This window comes from Trichosurus vulpecula, chromosome 7 (genome assembly GCF_011100635.1).
Source record: "Trichosurus vulpecula isolate mTriVul1 chromosome 7, mTriVul1.pri, whole genome shotgun sequence".
NCBI classification, from domain to species: domain Eukaryota; kingdom Metazoa; phylum Chordata; class Mammalia; order Diprotodontia; family Phalangeridae; genus Trichosurus; species Trichosurus vulpecula.
In genome coordinates, this window is record NC_050579.1 from 12,341,436 (window position 1) to 12,365,671 (window position 24,236).

At 49.0% G+C, this 24,236-nt stretch overlaps 2 protein-coding genes across 3 annotated transcripts; both read right to left on the reverse strand.

Annotated features, from left to right (window-relative positions):
* Positions 1-6,088: 6,088 nt before the first annotated feature.
* Positions 6,089-15,113, reverse strand: LOC118857421 (zinc finger protein 665-like). The gene is made up of 6 exons (XM_036768110.1): positions 15,108-15,113; positions 14,758-14,911; positions 14,466-14,714; positions 14,175-14,269; positions 13,618-13,777; positions 6,089-9,286 (listed from the first exon to the last, which is right to left on the reverse strand). The coding sequence occupies exons 1-6, from the start codon at positions 15,111-15,113 to the stop codon at positions 7,062-7,064; spliced, it is 2,889 nt and encodes a 962-aa protein (XP_036624005.1). The 3' UTR covers positions 6,089-7,061.
* Positions 15,114-15,434: 321 nt separating this feature from the next.
* LOC118855748 (tRNA (uracil(54)-C(5))-methyltransferase homolog) lies at positions 15,435-24,016 on the reverse strand. Of its 2 annotated transcripts, XM_036765762.1 has the most exons (13): positions 23,927-24,016; positions 23,171-23,422; positions 22,045-22,099; positions 20,766-20,885; positions 20,059-20,158; positions 18,732-18,802; positions 17,458-17,604; positions 17,122-17,216; positions 16,823-17,040; positions 16,629-16,730; positions 15,987-16,106; positions 15,766-15,865; positions 15,435-15,688 (listed from the first exon to the last, which is right to left on the reverse strand). In XM_036765762.1, the coding sequence occupies exons 2-13, from the start codon at positions 23,383-23,385 to the stop codon at positions 15,565-15,567; spliced, it is 1,467 nt and encodes a 488-aa protein (XP_036621657.1). In that variant the 5' UTR covers positions 23,386-23,422; positions 23,927-24,016; the 3' UTR covers positions 15,435-15,564. The 2 variants fall into 2 exon arrangements, with proteins under 2 accessions (XP_036621657.1, XP_036621656.1); XM_036765761.1 differs by lacking the exon at positions 23,927-24,016 and having other exon boundaries at positions 23,171-23,915.
* Between the last annotated feature and the right edge of the window lie 220 nt (positions 24,017-24,236).

The following is a 24,236-nucleotide window of genomic DNA, read 5'->3' on the forward strand; positions in this document are numbered from 1 at the left end:
TGTAGACTAGGGATAACAGAAGACCTCATGAAGATCCCACGAGGACCCCCATGACTATAGCTCTTTGCAACCCTTATGCTGCCATACAAATGTCAGCCACAATTCTGTGCTAAGATTGACTCTTGGCAGCCTCCATCTCTTTTCCACAATGTGTTACTACCACCACTGGAGACACAGGGAAGGTCCCCCGAGGGAGACAGGAGGCAGCACGTGTCAGGCAAGTCAAACTACCTTTCCTCAGACCCTGATGGAGAGAGCCTCAGAGCCTTGGGAAGAGCAGTCACCTCCTAGGCTGCCAGTTCTGTCTCTAGCTTGGACCCTACTGCCATCATGGAGAAGGGTCAGCTTCCTCACCAGCTGCTAAGACACAGGTTAGCCCAAGAGCTCTGGGAGCAGCAGCACCCTTAGATTATTAATCCTGTTTCCAACCAACCACAACAGCCATCACCTGAGGAAGCGGCCCTAGCCACCTTTCTGTACTGCTGCAGTCATAGCTACTGAAGATACACTGGAGGAAGGTTCACCACTGGCAAACGGGCATCTCACTAGTGGCAATGACACCCAAGAGGCCTTACGGCCAGCACTGATACTCTAAGGAGCACCTTAGGGCCTTTGTGGCTGACTTGCAGCTGAAAACCTTGCCTGGGTATTGTCCTCCCCATTAGAATACAAATAGCTCACACACAGTACTTAATAATTGCTTTTTCATTCATTCCAAAAATAAATGCAGGACCTCTACTCTTACCATAGAAGGTAAGTTTCTGGAGAGTAGGGATGGTCTTGCTTTTTTCTGAGGCAGCTGATGATGAAGCGGAGTGCTGAGCCTACAGCAAGGAAGACCTGAATTCAAATCCAGCCTCAGACGCTGACCAGCTGGGTAACCCTGTTTGTTAGTTTCCTCAACTGTTAGATGGTTGAAATAGCACCTGCTTCACAGGGTTGTGAGGATCAAATATTTATAAAGAATGCTTAGCACAGTGTGGCACATAGTAGGTGTTGTATAAATGTGTATTTCTTCCTCTTTGTATCTCTGCACTTAACACAACAGTAAGTGCTTAATAAATATGTTTTACTTGCATTCATTGTGGAAACAGCTCCAGACCTGGAATCAGAGGACCTGGGTCTGAACCTTGGCTACTCACTGTCCACAGAGCCTTAAGAGTCACCACCTTGAGCCTCCACAAAGACAGGGGTTTAGCCCAGACCAGTGCTTCTTAAACTGTGGGTTATGACTCACCTGGGGTCACAAAAAATTTGGCAACAGTAAAAGGTTTCTGCAATGACAAAAAATTAAAAATCAAACTCGTAATGAATCCAAAGTGTTTCTGGCAGTGCTTGCCTGTGTTGCATTCCACAACTTCACTGCAGCCTTGGTTCTGAACACAAAGCAGGTGCACTTTGCACTGCACGTGCCCTCTGGCCATGTAACACCAACAAAAGCTGCTGAACCACGAAAAGGGGTCAGGAGTGGGAAAAAGCTTAAGAAGCCCTGGCTTAGACAACCTCCAATCCTGCACACCCCCCCCCCCCCCCCCGCTCTAAATCTACATTCAAGCAGAATGATGTAGAAAAGCACTTTGAAAACCTATATAGAATGTCAGCAGTGATGACCATAATCCCAGGTCCAGTCCTTACAGGCTTTTCAGTTCGGAACCTGGTAAATCTTGGCCATTCCCTTGAAGATCCAGTCACTTCCAGTCCATGATGAGGCCTAGAAGACAAATGTGATGAGATCTGCTTCCTTGACACAAAGAGTTATAGCCTTCTTATGGGAACCACAGGTGCAGCATCCACCATGAGCCTCAGGTAAAGCTGTGGCTATCCAAAAGATACTGATGATCCTGGGAGCCACTTAGCTGGATCTGGACCAAGGGCCTCCTGGCCTGCAAGCCCCTTAGAAACCTTGCTTTGGCTCATTTACTGGATACAGAACAGCCACAGTCACATCATTAGAGGCAAGTAGAGGTTCTGAATGGCTTTCCATGCAGGCAGGTGCCAGTAGCTGTGACACTGGAGTGGTTACCCTTCCCAGAATTCCTGCAGAGGCTGGTTACCACAGGTGAAGGTGCTGAGTGCTCTGGGTAGCTCTCGATGTTCCTCCTGGACAAGATTCCTGTCCAACTTCAGCAGCATTGGAGATAGTCTGGCAGGTATACTCTAAAATGGTCAGGAACTGTCCCTAATATGAAACCTTAATTGATTCAAGGCCCCATTGGGGTAGAAAAGCTTACAGATTGGCTTCTCTCTCTCAAATTTAATATTCCCAAGCCTTACAAGGCTAGAAAAAAAAAATGACTACTTATGAGAAGTACCAAATAACAGAGATGTTAAATACAGGGAATGGCAGGATGCAGTCAGGCTGACTCCCCCTTTCCTTCTCACCTCCCCATCTAGCTAGCCTGATAGGTGCTGAACAGGGATTGTTATTTAAACCCTGGGGAGGTTTTTCCTCAGCACTATGTTCTGGGGAATCAGGGCAGACAGTTAAGAACTGGCCTTCCACTGGCTGTCACCCACTACATAATTCTTTGGGGAGTTTGTTCACTTTCCACTGCCTCCTGGTTTGGTCAGCAACTCACTTGTATTTTAAGCCTTCCTACCTCTAAAGTATCTTGAAGACTCCATCAGGCCTGGAGTCACAAAGTCCCACCCTGCCCAGGCCATCACAAACCTGAGTTTTCCTGTAATACCTCTCCCCACCCCCAGGCTAGCCTGTCGAGTTTCCCTGACCATCTCTGAGAAAGAAGGCCGGCCTAACCCCAACTAAGACCAGTTATGAGCTTCACTTCTACACATAAGTACTTGGAAAACATTGGGCATGGATGGGCCTCCAAGCAGAAAGGGTATCAGTTAATGCTGGTAAAAAGCTGGTGGGCTTGACTGTTCCAGCAGGTAGGTTGAGAGAGCAGCCTCAAAGCCACATCAGAAATGTGCACATTAGTCTGGACTGGACTGAAAGCCTGGACTATCTGGCAATTCCTTGGGACAACTAAGAAGCTGCCAGTCCTCCATGGGCACTTGTCTGTAAGATATCAACTGCAACACAGAATGACCCCCTCACTGAACTGGCCAGCTGTTCTAGAAACACAGTTGACATTTGCCCTGAACTAGGATACACATCAGGATTCTGAGAAGCTGGTGATGCCCCAGGAAGCAGAGGGTTAGGGAAGAAGCCCTCAAGACTTCAGGATTCTCCTGAAGGACAGATTCCCTGCACTCCTTTTAAGGCTGGGCTCCTCACAATAAATACTCAAGAATGTCTGAATTTGCCTCAGATGAAGAGTTGTTTGTAGAGAAGCCGCTCCCTAGGTTAGAAAAGAAAACAACTTCACAAATGTGTTTATATCTATCAGGTGTCCACGGCGTTGGAGAACTCTGGCTTGGAAATATTACATTCCAACAGGGGCTCTGAGATTGGTTTCTTACTCCTTTGGGAGCTGGCAATTTCCCCACCCATCTTTCCTGGCTACATCTTTTTCTAGTTATCAAAATCAAGAGGGCAGCTAGGTGGCACAGTGGATAGAGCATCAACCCTGGAGTCAGGAGGACCTGAGTTCAAATCTAGCCTCGGACACTTGACAGTAGTGTCTAGTCACCTAACCCTGAGTGCCTCACCAAAAAAAAAAAAAAATCAATAGGAATGGACCATATGGGCTTCTGATTTACAACTATGCAGGCTTTAATTCCTAAATCAGTTTTTTCCCCTGCAGAGGGAGCTCTTTGTTCACAGAACCTGTGATGAAAGAATCATTCCTCTCCTTTGATGCTTCTTACAAGTCCTGAATCACTGAGGCAAAGGGACTTCTACAGACCCTTTGTTGATCTCTCAAAAACTGTGCCTGTACCTATGTGTACAAAAATATTTCTAGCAGTTCTCTTTGTGGTGGCTAAGAATCAGAAATCAAAGGGCTGCCCATCAGCTGGGGAATGGTCGAACAAGCTGTGATATACAATGGTGATGGAATATTACTGTGTTCCAAGAAATGACAGGCAGGATGATTTCAGAAAAACCTGGAAAGACTTACATGAACTGATGCAGAGTGAAGTGAGCAGAACCAGGAGAATGTTGTACACAGTAATAGCAACCTTGTACGATGAAGAACTGTGAATGACTAGGCCATTCTCAGCAACACAATGATCCAAGACAACTATGATGAAGCAGACTATCCACCTGCAGAGAAAGAACTGATTTTGACTGAATACAGACTGAAGCAGGCTATTTTACACCTTTTTTCCTTTTGCGTGAGTCTTCTTGTATAAAATGACTAATATGGAAATGTTTTACATAATTGCACACGTATAACCTATATCTGATTGCTTTCTGTCTCAGGGGAGGAATAGATTTTGGAACTCTATAGCAATCAGTCCTCATCTAACTTGTAACATGCCTTCTATGGTTTAATTTGACCTCTTATTTGCCTAAGACAGAGTTGAAGCCCGTCAAAGCACTGCGTAGTGTTTTAAAATGTCAGAAATAACCAGGTGAGACTCTAGCTTAGTGTTTTGATGCCTGAGAGCTGTGGTGGGAGCAATATCCTCAGGTCCCACCTTATGTATCCATGGGAGGTCAGTTTTTTCTTTAAACAACATTGGAACCAACAAGTTCTAGTAAATGAACCAAATACCTGATATGGTGCTCCAGCTGCTGGACAGGAGAGAGAAGCTATGCTCAACAGAATCAAGCATGTTTTCTTGCTGAACATTCCTTCCTTCTTTTCTCTGAACATCTTTCCTTAGTTATGCTTTTATTAACTGCTAGTATTCCCTACATGCTTCATCTCAATCCAATACTGAACCCAAGGTAGCAGAAAGGATCGGTCAGGGATGGGCTGCTGTAAGAGTTAACTTATTCTTATATCTTCACTCTGGCGTGCCCTCAGCAACACTGGAAACTACACCCTCACCACAAACTATTCTGGGGTAGAGGAGGAGGGAATCTGATGAATAAATCCTATTCAAAGCAACATGCACCTCAGGTTCAATATGCATTTATTAGTTAAATCAATCTGCTCTTGGTTGGGGAGCACAGAAGCAGTTGGGCTACAATTTACTGCAAAACTAATCCTGAGCTTCTCTTCTCAACTTATATCTGCTCTCTCTGCTGTCTGATCCTTCAAAATTAGAGGGATTAGTCAATACAAAGTATGATGTAAGAACTCTCTGCTGAGAGAAGTTATGATTAGACAGTCATCTTACATTATCTTTGGTTGAGGAAACAAAAAAACAAGCAAAAAAAAAAACCCCAAGCTGAATGAGAGTCCATGAGACAAATTAGACAATTTTGATGATATAAGATTAAAATAATTTTGAATAAAACAATGTAACCAGAAGATATGATGGAACAGGGAAAATCTTTGCCTTGGTTATCTTTCATCAATCTAATGTCCAAGATGGAAGTGAGTGACACATGTCTAAGCCATGCCTAAAGAGGTAAAGGGTTAATAACAAGATATTCTGAGGGCAGCTAGGTGGCGCAGCAAGTACAGCACCGGCCCTGGAGTCAGGAGGACCTGAGTTCAAATTTGACCTCAGACACTTGACACATTTACTAGCTGTGTGACCTTGGGCAAATCACTTAACCACAATTGCCCGTCTTTCCTCCAGAAAAAAAAAGAAAGAAAAAAAATATTCCAAAGAAATAGAAACAGTAAACCACCACTAATAGTGAGAGACATACCATTTAAGTAACTCATTTTACCTCACTCCCATTTAATAGGCAAAGGTGATAGAGGAACGAGACCACGTAAGACAGGCTAATGGAGAGGTAGAAAACTTCTAAGATTCCAACAATTGGTTAGGAATAACAGGAAAAAAGTCACCCAACCATATCCTCTAATTTACTGATCCCGCTACTAGGTATATGTCCAATAACAGAATTGTCCCATATATACTAAAACAATTATATCATTTTCTACTACTTAGTAGTAGGAGAAAAAAAGCTATCCATTCAGTAGGAATGGGTAAACTGTGTACTGGGCATATATCCAAAGGGATCAATAACAGAATTGGCCCATAAATACTAAAACATTTATATATATATATATATTTAACTACTTAGTAGGAGAGAAAAAAAAACCTATCCACCCTATATATTAAACCTATCATATAGATTTTAGTCTCCCCATTTTGCAGATAAGGAAAATAAGGTCCAGAAAGCTAGTGACATATTCACACTCCCACAGACAGTGAGCAGCAAAGGAGAATTTAAACTCAGGTCCCTTAGCTACGAATCAAACATTCTTTGTCCTGCAAGGACTAGTACAAAGGCAGAAAGCAGAACCAGGCAGATGGTGCACACAAGGATGAAAAGACAACAAACAGAATAGTTCTAAGGGGCAGCTGAACCAAAATGACCAACCTTGATCCTGGAGAACAGAGGAAACACTTCCCTCCTCTTGGGAAGCGGAGGGTGGTGATGGGTACAGAATGGTGCCTCAATGATCAGACACTGGCATCTTGTAAGCCTCATTTGCTTGACTGTCTTTGTTGTAGGGGAGGATTTCACAGGAGTGAAAGTAGGGGAGGATCTACCATTACACAGGGTGATAAAAATAAGAGGCAGCAATGAAACCTTTTTTAAAAGGACATGGGTAGCATTCCCAGCATTTAGTCTTTTACTGAGCTGGTAACATGTGATAACCCTGTTTGTACTCCTCTGGATTGATGTAATTTACATCACTGAACATTAGCTCACCCGGCATACTGGAAATGGGGTGAACACCTTCCCAGAAGGGATGGCTTGGTCACAGAACTTGCTGATACTTTTAGTACACCTCCCTCACACTGTCAAAGCTGTAATCAGCCCTGTGGAAGTTCCCTGTAGTTCTGATTTTATAGAACTGCCCTCTAAAGACAGATCACTTCCCAAAAGAGCAGTTGTAGATAAAATAAATTATCATTTAAATTTCCATCCATCAGAATCCCTGGTTTGCTTCCTAGTAAACCCATTTGTGCTGACTAAAGCTGAGGTCTGACAAAAGCTTTTCTCACCATCACCACCTCTCCCCAAATGTAATATTCAATACTGAAAAAGCTGTGACATCCCAACAAAAACCTCTTCATTAATCTAGATTCTCTTTAGCATGCATTTCCTTCTGCTGAATATACACCAAATTTTGACTTAAGAATTTGCCATATTCATTGGGTTTGTTCTCTTTCATGTGAATTTTCTGGTGTTTAGTAAAGATTGAATTTCGAGTGAAAGATTTCCCACACACATTACATTCAAAAGGTTTATGATCTTCACCATGAATTTTTTGGTGCTGAGTAAAGACTGAACTTCGACTGAAACACTTCCCACATTCATTACATTCATAGGGTTTCTCCTTAGTATGAGTCCGCTGGTGTTCGATGAGATGAAAGGTCCGATTGAAGGATTTCCCACATTCGTTACATTTACAGGGTTTATCACCAGTGTGAACTTTCTGATGGTCACGAAATGTAGATTTGTGCCTAAAGGCTTTTCCACACTCATTGCATTTATAAGGCTTCTCATCATTATGGATACTCTGATGTTGAACAAGATGTTTTCTCAGACTAAAAGCTTTCCCACATTGATCACATACATACGGCTTCTCTTTGGTGTGAATTATCTGATGTCCAATAAGAAGTGCACTTCGACTAAATGATCGCCCACATTCGCCACATTCATAGGGTTTCTCTCCAGTGTGAATTCTCTGGTGCTCAACAAGACGGAAACGTCGATTGTAGGATTTCCCACATTCGTGACATTCAAAGGGTTTCTCTTTGGTGTGAGTGATCTGATGTCCAGTGAGGTATGATTTCTTACAGAAAGCTTTCCCACATTCATCACATTTGTAAGGTTTCTCTGTGGTATGGATTCTTTCATGCTCAATAAGAAATGAACTATTGCTAAAACATTTGCCACACTGGTTACATTCATAGGGCCTCTCCCCAGTGTGGATTTTCTGATGACGTATAAAACCAGAATTCCTAGTAAATGACTTTCCGCATTTATTGCACTCATAAGGCTTCTCTCCAGTATGAGTTCTCATATGTTCAAGAAGTTGTGAACGGTGGCTAAAACTCTTCATACATTTTTCACATTCATAGGGTTTTTCTCCAGTGTGGATTCTCTGATGGTCCAGTAGCCGGGACTTGCGCCCAAAAGCCATACCACACTCATTACAGCCAAAGGGTTTTTCTCCTGTGTGGAGTTTTTGATGATGGAAGTGACATGAGCTGTCTCTAAAGGCTTTCCCACACTCGGTGCATCTATATGCTCTCTCTGGGGCGTGGCTTCTCTGATGCTCTGTGAGGTACCAGGAACGTCGGAAAGTCTTCCCACACTCCTTACATGCATAGGGTTTCTCCCCTGTATGAATCCTCTGATGTTCAATGAGACATGAGTTACGGATGAAGCCTTTCCCACATTCATTACAATGATAGGGTTTCTCTCCAGAATGAATTTTTAGATGCTGGAAAAGGCTTGAGCGATTACTCAAGGTTTTCCCACATTCATTGCATTTGTAAAGCTCTCCTCCTGTGTGGATGAACTGATGCCGAAGCAGGCTTGAGCTATTTCTGAAGGCTTTCCCACATTCACCACACGTGTAGGGTTTTTCTCCTGAGTGGATGAGCTGATGCTGAAGGAGGCTTGAGCTGGTACTAAAAGCCTTCCCACAGTCATCACATTTGTAAGGTTTGTCCACAGTGTGCACTTTCTGATGCTCCAAGAGATCTTGGCTTTGACTGAAGGCTCTCCCACATTTGTTACATCTATAAGGTTTCTCTCCAGTGTGAATTCTCTGGTGCTCAGTGAGGGTTGATTTTCTCTTAAAAGTCTTTCCACACTCTTTACATGAAAAGGGTCTCTCTCCAGTATGAATAACCTGATGTCGGATGAGGTGATAGCTTCGGGTAAACGTTTTCCCACACTCATAACATTCATAGCGTCCTGGTCCAGTGTGAATGCTCTGGTGCTGAGTGAGGTGGGACGTGGTAAGAAAGCGCTCTCCACACTTCTGACAGTCGTATGGTGCCTCATTAGTTTGGAATATATTAAATCCAACTAAGGCTGAATTCTGGCTGTTAAAAAAGTCTTCATATTCATTAAGCAGGTGTGTGTTTTCCTCTGTGTGGAGGAGGAGCTGCTTATTATGATCTAGGATTCTCTGTTTCAAAGTCATCTCTTTGTTCAGGCTGAAAGAGTTTCCATGTTCATTAAGCATGTCTGGTTTTTCCTCTGCTTGGAAAAGCCAATCATTGCTGTCTACAATTTCATGCTTCAATGCTGCCTCTCCATTCCCTGTCCTGTCCTCATCACCTAAGAAAAAGACAAAACAGGAAATGAGAGTGTGAAAAATAATGCAAACGTCAGCTACTCTGGGAGATGAAAAGTGAGAAAGATGCAAGAAGGGCCAAATGTGAACATGGTCCAGAACACGCCCCTAGGACTGCCTATGGACAGATAGGCAAAGAAATCCACGGTCTTAACCTGGGTTCCAGATCTTCCTTAATGATGAAGCCCTTTGCTTACCAGCACCAAATGGCCACAGAATCCACAAAGTAACAGAATTTCAGAGTTGGAAGGGAATTTGGAAGACATCTTTTTAAAAAGTTCTGAACGTAACACCAAGTAAAATGAACATTTCCATTTACACAGTAAGAAAGAGAATTAAAAATGAAACTGAATCTCAGACATAATAGTTTTTCCTTTTAGGTTTATAATTCAGTATGTAATTTTTAGGTTTATAATTCAATACATAGTTTTCAAAGCTGTCCTACTTGTATATTCTTCCTTCTGTTCTCTCCTGCTGCCCCCCAAATAATACAATTAAAAAACAAACAAAAATCAAACCACAACAAGCACACATAATCCAGCAAAATATTCCCACGATGGCCATGCTTCATTTTAGATTTTAAGTTCATCATCTCTAGCAGTAGTTAGGTGGTACGATCCATTTTCAAACCTCTAGACCTTTGGATTATGATTCAAAGATAAACATTTTATTTTATTTTATTTTTTTTGCTTTTTTTGGCAGGGCAATTGGGGTTAAGTGACTTGCCCAAGGTCACACAGCTAGTACTTGTGTCAAGTGTCTGAGGCTGGATTTGAACTCAAGTCCTCCTGACTCCAGGGCCGGTGCTCTACTGACTGCGCCACCTAGCTGCCCCATGATAAACATTTTAAAAGAACACATAATCCCTACACAAGCCAAAGTCACTGACCTTGAAGACAATTTGCAAAGGCAATTTAAGAACCATAGTTCCTCCATAATGTGTAAAATAAAAAACCTGAGTTCCTTAATGCAGAAAATAATATGAGAAAGCTGCCCAGAACTTCTGAATTCAGAAAACAAAGTACAATCAAAAGAACCTCCAGATCATCTCCAGAAAAACAGAAACAAAACACAGCATGGTATAGTGGTTAGAGAACTGCACTTGGGAGTTTGGAAAAGAAATACACATCTACCAAAATGTTAAATACTCAAATGAACAAAACCCCAAATAGAGATCTTAAATATTCCAATCATAGGAAAGGAAAGAGAACTACAAAAGAACTAACAAAGAAAAATTCCTGGTCCAGATGGACTGGAAAACTCAACCAAATTTTTTTTTTTGGAGGGGGGAAGGCCAGGCAATTGGGGTTAAGGGACTTGCCCAAGGACTTACAGCTAGTAAGTGCGTCAAGTGTCTGAGGCTGAATTTGAACTCAGGTCCTCCTGACTCCAGGGCCATTGCTCTACTCACTGTGACATCTAGCTGCCCCTCAACCAAATTTTAAATGATTCTAATTATTATACACAAGTTATTCTCAAAAATTAAGGAAAAAACACTCTACCAAACTTGTTTTATGAAGCAAATATAGTCTTAATACCTAAACTAGGGAAGGATAAAGCAAAGAAAGAGAATTATAGTCAATAATATTAATGAACATGTTTTTAAAAAGAAATTAAATGAAATCTTGGCTAAAAGACTACAGCAATTTACTAATTTCTAAAAAATCACTTTCTATTATCAATCTGGATGTATACCTGGAATACAAAGATGGTTCAACATTAGGAAAACAATCAACATAATTAATCATTAAGAAAAACATTTAAAACCAAAAGCAGTAAATTTATGTGGTAAAGAAACTTGGAAGCGGTGCTAGAAACTCTGGCAACAGAAATGACAAATGAAAGAATTCAAAGTCTAAAGATTGGTAGAAGATACAGAACTACTCCTATGTAAAATGACTAAAGTTTTAGGCATCAGCAAAGAAACTGAGACAATTAAGAGCCTCAGTAAAGTTTTTGACTATAAAAGTCAATAACTTTTCTATAAAAGTTGACTCTAAAAATTAAAAGGAAAATCCCACTCAAAAGAACTATAAAATACACAAAATAGCTCTGAGTCAATATGCCAAATTTCAATTGATATCTGATGACTACAATTACGAAATGGTTGTGAAATAAAAGACAACTTTAGTAGTTGGAAAAATTAAATGCTCATGGCTGGGCAGTGCCAATCATACAAGTGACACTGCTGCTGAAGTTAACCTATCAATTTAGTGATATACCAATCAGACTTCCAAAGGGACCCTTTATAGAGTGACGCAAAATATCATTCTTTTGGAAAAGGAAAATATCCGGAGAAATAATGAAGAAAGGTAGGAATGAAGTGGCAACAAATAGCATTTTTAGACCTCAGACTGTGAGCAATTATCCTAACCAACGGGCTGTGACGGACAACTAGAAAACTATTCATGGAACAGATGATGCCAACTACTACTACTACAACTCTGAAGTTACTACTTCGAGCTTTAAGGTATGTCAAGTGCTTTAGGAATATTTTTTCATTTGATCCTCTTCACAACAACCCTATTTTACAGATGAGGAAACTAAGGCGGAGGGAGGCTGGGTGTCTGAGACCAGATGGGAGCTCAGGTTTTCCAACACTCAGGCCACTCCCCACCATGCTGCCCAGACGACACAAGAGATTCAGAAAGTGTCAGTATTCAGAAAGAACCTCAGTGTAATCACTCTCTGGCAGAGAATTAGGTTTAGACTGTCTTACACCATATTCCAAAACGGATTCAAAATTGGTCAATGGCCATAATTTTAACAACCACATCATTAACAAATTGGAAGTAAATCATTTCCCTTTTCACAGCCATGGGTGGTGGTGGTGGTGGTGGTGAATTCTCAACCAACCAAGGATTGACGTGATACTGAAAGACAAAAACTGGTAACTCTGATTACGTGCAATGGAAAAACTTGCTCATGAACAAAACCAGTAAATGCTCATTGAATGATAATGCTTTTAGAGGAAGAAGAGGAGCCAGTCAATTGGGGAAAAAAAAATCTTTGTATTTAATATTTCTTAAAAGGGCCTGAGATCCAAGACATGGACAACTAATGGAAAAATATAAGACCAAAAGTCATTCCACAACAGAGAAGGGGTCAAAGGATAAGGCAAACTAGTGATAAGCGTGTGAAAGAATAGTTCAAATCTTTAAAATAAACAGCGCAACTCAAAACAACCCTGAGGTGTTTTACACCCAGCAAGGTGAGAAAGAGGGCAGAAAATGGAAGCAGTAAATGCTGGGGGCGGGATGAAGCATTGAGGACCTCACTGCATTCCTGGTGGAGCTTTGAATTCTTCTGGTGGTTCTGGAATTAGGCCCACAAAATTACCACCCTGCACATGGTTCTGACCCAAACATACCACTGCCAGCCATAGACCTTAAAGAGAGCAAATAAAGAAGGAATGGACCCAAATGGACAAAGAGACTGCCAGTGTCTCTTTCTACGGTAGCCAAAAAATCAGAAACAAACAGGGGGTGTCCTTCTACAGGACAACGGCTGAACAAATACAGTATGACATTAACATATGCTAAGAAATGATGAAGCCGACTTTCAGAGACTAGGAGACCTCTACAAACTAATACAGAGGGATAGGAGCCTAAGGAGTAAAACTTACGCAATGGGCGCCGTAATTCAGAGAAAACCAACTTTGGCAGATTCCAGAGCGTTGGCCAACGCAAGGACAAGACATCAGGCCAAAATGATGAGGATGAAGACACACAACGAACGGCAGACTCGGCTGTCTAAGCAGCTGCAGATGTGGCTAATTTCTATGCAGCTGCCCACTAAGGGCTTTATTCTATTTACTCAATTATGTGTGTTGGGGTGGGGGTGGAGGGTGGAAGAGGTAGTGGGAGAGACAAAAAGAGTTCTATAAAAATGCTTATTAACTGAAAAACAAACACGCTGCCTCAAAAAAGTGAAGATTACTTTATGTATTTCCTTAGGCCAATGTTAAAATGGCCTTATAAACATCCTTTGGTGCAGAACTCTATTCTTATCTTTTTGTACGGGTTCCAGATCCCTTGGGCAGTCTGGTGAAGTCAAAGGACCCCTTTTTTTTTGGAGGGAAGGAGCATTATGAATTAAAAATTTTTTAATTTAAATTTTACATCTTAAAAACTTTTAAAAAATTACATTAGAAGGAAATGACCCCAATTATCTTCCTCAGGTGTAATTATAGTCTGGGAGGTTTAAGGTCCTGCTTTTCTGAATTAACAATTAGGCAAACCTGTGATCAAGAGTTCCAATGTCACCAGCTAGAGGGGGACCCCAGAGCAGACCAGACCACGGCCCCCCAGCTTACCGTTCTCTCCCCTGGGCAGCAGATCCTGGGTTATTCCCTCCAGCTCGACCTTCACAGGTGGAAAGAAGAGGGTCCTTGGGGCTGGCTGCTCTATCGGGGTCAGCATCTCTGGGCCAGGGGCAGGACCCCAGAGCTGCAGACAGGTCATATCAGAAGAGTCCTGGGATGGGGGGGAGGGGGAAGGAAAGGAAGATGGGGGGAAGGGGAGGAGGATGCAGGAAGAGGGAAAGTGGTGGGAGGGAGACGGAGTGGGAAGGGAAGGGGGACAGGAGGAAGAGGCAGGGCTCTCTCCCTTAAGCAGAAGTACCCAGAGACACTCCGAAATCTCTAAAGATGCCCTGGGGCTCAGGTGCCCTCCCACATCCTTCCCTGGCCTGGTCCCAAGTGCATCATGCCATCCCCTCCCCCATCTGCCTATGGGGGCTCCCCCTCTCCTCCCTCAGCTCTGAGAAGTCTGGGGACTGGAAGGCTGGGCTAGGGTCTCCAAAGGGATAATTCCGGGGTGTCCTGCCCCTCCCTCGTCCCTAGCCCACCCGCGATGGCAGCAGGGGTCTCACCTGTCCAGGTCGGGAGGCCCCAGTGGCCGCCATCCCGCTGCCCCCGACCCAGCCGGGATCTTCCAGGTGCTCCTCCTGATACCGGGACCCCAACTCTGAGGAGAGACACGGACACGCAGGGGAAGGGGAACACCCAAGGCTCGTGGGGGAAGGCTACACACGCAGGGATGGTAGACTCCACGGGAGGAGACATCGCTGACAACCCCCCCACACACACACCCAGGGGTGGTCAGGAGAAGGGGAGACGCCCCCCCACCAGGAGCCCACGCGGAAAGGGAAAGGATCACTCACCTAGAAAGTGGAGGTGGCCCCTATGATGCCCCGCCCCCCACAGATCACCCACGTGCAGTGGGGGGCCAGAGACCTCCCCGGGGGAAGGGAAAACCCACACGGGAAGAGGCGCCGCTGACAACTCCTTCTGACAGCCCCGGGGGAGGGGAACTATAGCCCTCGGATCCGCGCCGGGGCTTGAACCCACGCGGGACGTGCGCCCACGAACCACGTGCACCCAGCGAGGGGTACAGACGGGAAGTGCCCCCGCTGGCTCGTGGGTCTGAGCCGCTACCCCGCCTGCCCAGTGCACTTCCGGGGCGCTCTAGGCTGCTCGGAGGCCGCTTGATCTCGGCGGTTCGGGGCGGGGGCAGTGCCAATGTTTCGTGGGTACGCCAGGCGGCAAAACACTGAGTGCTGTTCCGGTGCCGCTCTAGGCTGCCCAGAGGCCACTCGTCTCGATGGCTCTAGGACCCCGAGGGGCGGGGTCTGGGAAGAATAGGGCGGTGCTAGGGCTGCACCCTTCCCCAGCTAAGCAAAGAAGAAAATGGGCTGCTGGGAGAAGGTGGAGAGCACAGGTTCTAATCCCAAGCCGGGTCTGGAGTTGCCCCCCCCCCCCCCCCCCCCCGCCATGGTTCTCCGCAATCCGGAGGCTCCCCTGACCTGCATGTTCCTCAGTTTACTCTTCTGTAAAATGGGGTGGTGGTGGTGGTGGTGGTAATAAAACAATTCCAGAAAGGCTATGAAGCCCCTTCACCCCATCTCTGGTCATCTGTGTCCTCTGACCCTGCCTATTCAGCTTGGTCAGAAGCAGGACCTTGAACCCAGGGCTTCCACCCATCACTGCTTCTCATCCAGCTGCATGTCCAGGGGGATGCTGGCTCGGAGTCCGGGCAGAAGAGTCCCCAGCTCTGCCCAGCCTCCCCTTCCCCCGCTGGTCAAACAGCCAAGGACCTGAATATCACTCCATGAAGACTCGGACCCTGCAGATTCCATCCATGACCATTTATTGAGAGTTCCCTTGAGCAAAATGGGATGGCAGCAGGGGGAAAGAGCAAGGCCCCCCCCCCCCAGTGGGGCAAGGGGATCTGGGCATGAGTCTGGCCCCTCCATCCGTGGGTCAGCGGGTGAAGGCCAGAACCAGCTGTGAAGACAGAGTATGCGGGAGCATGTCCACAGGCACAGCTTGGCTCAGTGTGAAAGGTTTGCCTTGGAGGTCCTGGCCAGACACCGGGCAGCACAGCCTGCAGACACCAAAGGGCCCTGGTCAGCCCCAGAGACCCCTGGGGACACCTCCCCAGCTCAGGCCTCCCTCACTCACTGAAGGAAGGTCTCCATGTCTTCTGCATGGGGCCGGCCAGAGATGAACACTAGCTTCTGGATGGCTGGGCAGCCCCGGATGGCACGAATGACCCTGTGAGCTGATAGCAGAAACGAGCGATGAACATCAGGGTGAGGCTGGCTCAGGTCTGAGGGCCAGCCTGCAGAGAGAACCTCTGGAACCCTCAAACTGGGGGGATGAGTACCACGGTACATGCTTACACAGTACAGCGCCTGCCGGGTCCACCACTGCCACCAGCGCCTGGCCATCCCCTTGAAACTTCCTGAGCCTGGCCACAGCCTTCTCGACATCTTGCCGCTGGCACTCCCAGTTGGTAATCTCTGCAGGAGAAAGATGCTGCCCTCCAGTGTGGCAGAGGCCCCCTCCCCCTCCTTCCATTCTCCCTGGATCCTAGGTGGGTTGGGGGGATAGGCCAGGCCTGGCCCTGCTTGGACCCAGGGGGTCTTTTGCAGGTGCCCAGTGAGGGCTCCTCAGGAGTCAGTGAGCTGGTTTGTGTGACAAACCCTTCTGGCCACTTGGGGAAGCCCACAGACCGCTGGCCCCACCCCTCCTCACATGGTTAAATAATAGGAGATTCTCAATCTGGACCAGAGGCAAGAGAAAATAAAGATAATTTTACTTCCTTCCTTCACCCTCGTCCAAGTTCATGGACCCTCTGAGATCTATCCATGGATCCCCAGAATTCTTGTTTAGGTCCCATGGACTGACTAGGTGACCTCTGAGGTGGCTCTGGGATTCTGGTAAGGGCTGGGCAGGACAAGCCTTTGGCCCCTCTACCCCTGCTGCCTGTCCACACCTCCCTAAGAGGTAAGGAGTCCACCTCCCAGGCCCCCTTCCTGTACCATTGAAGGCCACGCTCCACCTGGCATCCTCCACAGCCTGCCCGACCAACCTCAGGCTGAGGACCTGAGCCGCCCACTGAGCTAGGGAGAGGCCCAAGGCACCTGTACACAGGAGAGTCAGAAGCTGGGATTAGGGATAGAGGCCACAAGACTTCCTCCCCACTCCCGCTGCCCGTGGGTGAGTAGCCTCTGACCTGTGCCGTGGCTAAGGTCGAGGATGACGGTGCTTTGGTCCACCCCACCCAGCTCTGCCACAACCCGGTAGAGAGCCTCAATGGCACCCGTATTCGGGGGGAAAAAGGCCCCGGGAGAGATGCGAAGTTTCACGCCAAGGACATCCTCAAACACGTGGGGCTCCCCTGCCAGCAGCTGGTAGCGGTGGAAGCAGGATTGTTTTGGGCGGGGTGTGACCCTGCGGATGGAGATGGGGCAGTCCGTGAGGAACGGCCCCGCAGGTAGCACCAACCTCTATCCTGAACCCTGCCCGGCTCACCTCTCCTTCAGGTACAGTGAGGTCAGGTCACACACAGACCCCCATCCTGACATGAAGAACTCCTTGGCTCTTTCCTTGTGGGCACAGATGGCCTCCTGCTCAGACCCAAAATGAGGAGCTGTGGACAGAGATGGCCAGCCCTGCCTGCTGGGCACAAGGCCTAGCTCCGTGACAGCTGCTCAAGCCCACCACCAGGCTGGCCTTGGGGCCCATCTGACTTCCAGGGCAGGGCATTTCTCCTGGCATCACCTGGGTCATGGCCCTCTCCCCCTCAGCTCTACCACCACGCCCACCAGGGACCAACAGTTCCAGCTCTGGAGCTGCCCAGGGTCTTACCTGACTTAGTCCCTGGGCATGAAAAGTGATGATGGCCATCGTTTGTCCTTGGCTGCTGGTCCGTACTCTGAGTCGACGCCAGGGCCCAAGCTGGTGAATGTCAAGGGTGGGCTCCAGGGGGGTTTGTCGCAGAAATGCCTCATAGCACTGGGAAGCAGAAAAGACAGAGCAACACCAACCCTGAAGCCCAGTCAGAAAAGGGAGACCCCCAGTGCCCATGCCTGGCCTGACATACATGTTTGGGTCTGACTTTAGGGAGAGTCTGTGCCGCTACCTTCCCTCCATACAGCCAGAAAGTCTTGGGTTTGAGTCCAGCCTTTGAGCCACGCTAGCTGGTGATCCAGGGCCCCCAGCAGCTCTTTATAGTGGAAGTTCAGAAACAGACTGGCCTACTGGCACTTCTGGCAATGCCTGCTTCCTCTCACTCCTATGGCCTCCCGCCTGGCTTGCCAAGGGTGTGAAGCTCTGAATGGAGAGGACAATTTCTTCCTGCATTTCTCTCTGTACCAACATTTCTAGCATCTTGACTAATCTTCTCCTCAGCTTCTTCCAAGTGAATACAAGGAGGCTCCCAGATGTGTCTGAAGGGAAGGTGTGCATCTGACAGATGTCCAGGCCATGGGCCTGAAGGTGCGCATCTGACGGTCGTCCAGGCCACGGGCCTGAAGGTGTACATCTGACCGATGTCCAGGTGATGGGTCTGAAGGCAAACATCTGACAGCTGTCCAGGCCATGGGCCTGAAGGCATGCATCTGAAGGACATCCAGGCTGTGGGCCTGAAAACATGCATCTGACACATGACCAGGCTGTGGGCCCGAAGGCGTACATCTGATGGACATCCAGGTGATGGGTCTGAAGGCACACATCTGACAGCTGTCCAGGCTGTGGGCCTGAAGGTGTGTATCTGACGGATGTCAGGTGATGGGTCTGAAGGCGCGCATCTGTCAGATGTCTAGGCCATGGGCCTTTTGTGGGCCTGAAGGCACACATCTGATGGACATCCAGGCGAGCTTTTGAGTGGGCCTCTTCTAACCCACATTCAGTGTATCTAAGCCCTGGGCCTCAAGGGGGGCCACTGTGAGTGTGGAACAGAGGAGATATGGTCCCCCATGGTCAAGGAGTCAGTATGTTCTGCTGACCTGAGCTTTGTCACAAGGGAGCTGTGATGGTGGAGCCAGATGGGGGCGAATCTGGACAAAGACACCTGTCTCTAGAGACAGAAGAGCTGGTTGGTCAGGGGCTCCCTCCCCCCAGATGCCCTGAGTCTTTCTTACCTGGGCAACCTGGAGGTGCCTGGCAGGAAGAGTTCTCAGATGGCCAGCAGGTACGCAGAAAATTTTCTTCCCTAAGAAAAAACCAAGATTTATTTGGCCTGTTTTTTCCCAAAGCTTTCTAGAAACAGGATCTGTGATCTCAACCCTGTCTGGGCAGGAGAGGCAGATGTCCAGGAAGGTCCTAACAACAAAAGATCATGGTCAAGGTGCCACTACGAAGGTCTGGCTCCCTCTAGCTGGCTTGACTTCATGTGACCATCCCTAGCCGTGCTCAGGCCCCACCTGAGAAAACGTTCTGGGAGTTACAGTTTAGCAGAAACACTGATGGGCTGGCCAGGGTCTGGGAGGAGGGGTTGGCCTTGAGTCCTCACTAGCTGAGGAGAAGCTGAAGGGCCAGGGACAGGTGTGGTCAGAGAAGCCTCAGGGGGCTAACTGTCCATGTTAAGTGGATGATGGATTTGCCTCATCCTGTTTGGCCCCATGGGGCCCAATCAGGAGCCATGGATGTGACATGCAGTGTTAGGTTCCATGCCCTAACTACTCCTGGAGTGTAGAGGTGGGGGGCTCCCCCTCTCCGAAGGGTTTCCAGAACACGCAAGATGCCCACTGGCTGGAGAGGTTTCAAGGAAGGGGACTCTCCTTGGGTCCCTCCCAACTCAGACACAATGGCTTTGGTCAGCCACAGATGGCCCCAGTCAGCCCAGCAGGCTCTTCACAAGACCCAATGGCCCACTCAGACCTCTTCGAAAGGATGTTCCACCTAAGACAGCTGAATCCCAAGTCCCTCCCGTGAACAGTGTGCTTGCTCTTCCCCAAACCTGGGACCCCTCATCCACTCTGAATCTCAGAGCTTCCTGGAAGGCTCCAAGTAGGGGCAGCCTCCTGCAGGAACCCCCTCCTCATCTCCTTAGCTGTTTATGCCCTCTTCTTCCTCTTCAATTTATCAGGAAGGTGAAGGTAAGGCCTTGAGGGCAGGGACTGTTTCCCTGCTGTCTTTGTATCCCCAGAAAAACATCTGGTGCTTAATAAATGCTTGTTGGACTGGACCAGACCCATTCAGGAAAGAGCTACCAGTCAGAAAGATAACTAGCTTTCAGGAAGGTTTGAAATGAGGGTGGTCATTGCCTTTGGAACCAGGAGGCCAGCTGTCCCAGAGAGAAGGAAGGAGAGACAGAGAGAGAGAGAAACAGAGACAGAGAGACAGAGAGCAAGTAAATTTGAAAATGGCCTGGGGAAGCTGAGCCAAGGGATTCCCTGGTCTCCACTGGTCCCTCCCTTGCCGGCCCTTTTCTCTCAGACCCTTCCCTGCCCACTCCCTCAGACTCACCTCCGGGGGATCTCAGGAAGCACCCCACAGTCCTCGGGTGGCCATCTGGGCCCCGGTTTATAGAGAAGACAGATTTGTTTCTGTAACCATCGATGACAGGCTGGCAAGAGGAAAAGGTTGATGGGGAACGAAGGAGAAGATGGGGAGGCAGCAGGTTAAAAGAGGTTGTCCATTAACCCCAAGGACAGGAAAAGATTGACCTTTCTGATAGGGACAGCCAAGGGACAAGATCCCCACAGGGAATGGGCCCAGGAGGGGCCACAGAGAGGGTCATCACCTGGAGCTCCTGGCCACATATGGGGCCGTCACCGCTGGGGCTCCTGGCCACATATGGGGCCGTCACCACTGGGGCTCCTGGCCACATATAGGGTTTCACCACTGGTGCTCCTGGCCACATATGGGGCCGTCACCACTGGGGCTCCTGGCCACATAGGGGCCGTCACCACTGGGGCTCCTGGCCACATATGGGGCCATCACCACTGGTGCTCCTGGCCACATATGGGGCTGTCACCGCTGGGGCTCCTGGCCACATATAGGGTTTCACCACTGGTGCTCCTGGCCACGTATAGGGTTATCACCACTGGGGCCCCTGGCCAGGGAGGGGGTTGTCACCACTAGGGCTCCTGGCCACGGAAGGGGCCATCACCACTGGGGCTCCTGGCCACATATGGGGCCCCTGGCTAGGTCCTAAAGCAGAAAGAACTCACTGATGGAATCAAAGGCTGGAGGAGGGCACCTGGCCCTTGGACCTCCACCACCATGGTGCCCAGCTTGTGGAGACGACTCTGTAGCTGCTCCAAGGTCTTCTTGGTCACTTCGAATTTGACCTGCATCAGGCAAGGGGACACAGGGCTCTTCCTGACCCCTCCTGGTCTTTCTCCAGACCCAGAGCTCAAAGCAACCTTCTACCACTCACCAAACTGCGTTCACTAGCCTGGGCCTGGCATTCAAGGCCCTCCACAGCCTGGTGCCTTATTTCAGGCTGCCCCACCTCCCTCCACTGGGTCTTTGCATCTCCCACCCATCCCTGTGCCTGTGATGGCCCTCTCTTCCTCCAAAGCCACTGGGATCCCTTCTCTCCCCACAAGGGGCTGCCCCAATCCATGGAAACATCAGGTATTGGGGTAGTGAGCCATAGAGATGTCTGAGCTGATCCGCGGCCCCTCACCACAGGCTACAGAAGGGTGGTGGGGCTCACCCTGGGAAGAGGCAGAGACAGAAGGCCTCCTCCCCAGAAGGGTAAGTGCCAAGGCTTTGACAAAACCAGGGGAGGCTTGAAAATCATGCCCTGCAGCACAGTGCCCACTGGGAGAAGGGGCAGCCCAGCAGGGGCAATGGTCACCCCTATGTCCTTGGGTGAAGTCTGAACCTGAGTCATCTTTAACTCAGGGACACAAAGGGTAAGAAGAGAGAGGAGGCCAACTGAGGCAACTGGATGAGACCAGTGGATTGCAAAAGTGGCAAACTCCAATGCTGGCACACCATTGGCCCCCCTCACTGTTAACACTGGCAGTGGGTGCTGGAGCCAGAGTCCCCTGGGCAGACCTCAGCCTACGCGTGTCCCTAAAAGGAAGAAGGGACTGAGCAAGCAGTGGGAACAAACTGTCCAAATGACTGTGCCAGCGCTCCCTGCTGGCCCATCTGTGCCCAGGGAGGCCACAGGTTACAGACTGTCAGGATGCCTTAGTGGAGGCTTAAATCCCAGGTCCATCCCTTTTCAGTCACTCCCCACCCCATGTAGAAATCTGAAGCAGCACAGGGAGCCACAGTGGCTGGGACCCAAGCCTGAGATTCCAGGGAAATGGAATCACCCAAAAGAATCAAAGAGAGAGAGACAGGTCATTAGAAGGAGCCAAGCACAGAAACTCAGGGTCAGGCCCAGGGCCAGTGGGGCCATGGCTTTTCTGAGTCAGGGGACAAAGAAGGCTCCTTCTACAGATCCTGCAAGGGCACATTCTAGTTCTTACACAAGAATTGGACCCTTACCTTTAGTTGTTCATCATAGTTCAGTCTCCAGAGGGGCAGCAGTTGGTCTGCCAACCTGAAATAAATCCAGGCCTGAGCTCCACCTATCCAGTCACCCATTCATCCATCCATCTACCCATCTATCCATTCATCCATCCATCTGTTCATCTATCCATCCACCCACCCATCTATCTACCCACTTGTTCATCCATCCTTCCACCCACCCATCTATCCACCCATCTGTCCATCTATCCGTCCATCCATCCATCCATCTATCCATCCACCCACCCATCTATCCACCCGTCTGCCCATCCATCTGTCCATCCATCCACTCATCCATCCATCCATCCACCCAGACCCAGGAAAAGTTTCCCAATTGCCTCCTATGGGTAAGACTACATTTGGGAGAGAGCTTCTAATCCATTTTACCTCCTTCCTGTTTTCTGTTTCTCCCTCTAGAAGAGAGATTCCCACCCAATGCCCACTTCTCTGGAGCAGTCACCATCAATGTTTTCTCTCCAGGTCTCCTAGGTCTCTTCCTCCCTGTTTGCCCCCTCCTCAATCTCCTTTGCTGGTTCCTCATCCACACTCATGCCTCTACACGTGGGTGCCCCCAAGGCTCTGTCCTGAGCCCCGTTCTCTTCTCTCTTTACACACACTCTCCCCCTGTCCTCATAAGCTCCTGTGGGTTCACTGATCATTTCTACGCAGGGAACTCCCAAACCCAACTCCCCAGCCACTCTTTCCCCAGGCAGGGGCGTTTCAAGCTCACCACGTCCCCAACAGACTCCTCACCTGGAGGCCCAAGGCCACTCCTCCTCCTTCCGACTTCCCTATCTTCATCAGTGGCATCTTGACAGTGACCCTAGTTTACAGCTTAGGGACCAGCCCTGGCCCTTCTCTCCTACATTGTGTGCCACCCCTCCCCCACATCCAGTCAGTTGCTAAGTCCTCAACCTCTCCCCAGGTACAGGGCACCTCTTCGCTCTCCTGGATGATTTCAATGGCCTCCTCACTGGCCTCCCTGACTCCCCTCCACAACTAACCTTCATACAGCCCAGATCTGATGGAGGTGCTGCCCTGCCCAACAGGTCCCAGGAGCTCCCCATTGTCCCTGGGACCAAAAGCCCTCAGGACTCAGCCTTACCTCTTCTGCCAAAAGCCCAGGTCTTGGCCTGGCTGCCCTTCCAGGTGCTTTCTTTCTCCCTGTTGGTGCTCTGATGCTGCCTGGGTGAAGTTTCTCTCCCCTGCTGAGGCCAGTGATGCCTGGGGCTGACCCTGGGAGCCCCAGGCCCACCAGGGAAGCTGTCTCCTTTTGGAAAGGAGAGTCCCCGAAGACAGGATGGACCTTGGGCCGGCCATCAGCCCCTTCCGACAAGAGCAGCACAAGAACCTTCCCCTGCAAGAGAACATGAGGCTGAATAGAATGGCTGAGATGAAGAGGCCAGCCTCCCATCTGCCTTTCTCCCCTCCACCCCTTTGCCCAGGCTGCGTATCCCGCCTGCAGGGCTCTCCCTCATCATCTCAGGGACCCCTATTCCTCTTCACCTCCCCCCGCAGGTAGAATGTAAAGTCCCTGAGGGCAGTGGAAGGCTCAGTCCACAGGGCTTTGACCAAGAGGTAGTTAGAAGCTCACTGAGAGCTGTCCCACGTGGAAGGGACGGTCAGAGGCCTGTGGTCCAGAGCGAGGGGTCCAGGTAGGCCCGCGGCCTCCTCCTCTCCAGGTACCGCCCGCTAGACTCGGGACAAGCACTAATTAGGGGCCAGCGCGGGCCAGGCCACGAACACCAAGGAGGGGAAAGGGAGGCACAGGAGTGGGGGCGGGGCTGGACAGAGGCGATCCCCGCCCCGCTTAGATGGGCGGGCTGGCGCGGGGGTGGGAGTTGGGCTGGGGGGCAGCGACCTGGGCAGCACCGGCGGCAGGACGCGAGCAGACCGGGAGGATTCGGGCCAGGAGACCCTTCCCAGTCCAGCCGAGACTCCAGCAGCCACTTCCGGAAGGGGCTCCTCCTCCTGAGGGGCGGGGCCCCAGACGAGCGTCCTCTCTATTACTAATCCGGGTTTCACCTCTTCTCCATCAGAAGTCCCGACAGCTGGAGGAGGAAGGGGGGAGGGTGCGCCCCCCCTCCACGTGCACCCCAACACACCCGTACAGTACCCCCCCAAGTTCCCCTGGCAATCTGGAGCTTCACTTTCACGTCCCCCTTTGCCCG

Coding starts and splice junctions, on each gene's coding strand:
- LOC118857421 (XM_036768110.1), bottom strand. Junction 14,715..14,757: donor CAGCCTAGAGCGCCCCGGAA/GTGCACTGGGCA, acceptor CCCACGAGCCAG/CGGGGGCACTTCCCGTCTGT. Junction 9,287..13,617: donor GCTGCCCAGGGGAGAGAACG/GTAAGCTGGGGG, acceptor TCTTTTTCTTAG/GTGATGAGGACAGGACAGGG.
- LOC118855748 (XM_036765761.1), bottom strand. CDS start 23,436: ATGTTCTCTTGCAGGGGAAGGTTCTTGTGCTGCTCTTGTCGGAAGGGG. Junction 22,100..23,170: donor CTGGGCTTTTGGCAGAAGAG/GTAAGGCTGAGT, acceptor GATTTATTTCAG/GTTGGCAGACCAACTGCTGC. Junction 15,866..15,986: donor CCCGGCAGGCGCTGTACTGT/GTAAGCATGTAC, acceptor TTCTGCTATCAG/CTCACAGGGTCATTCGTGCC.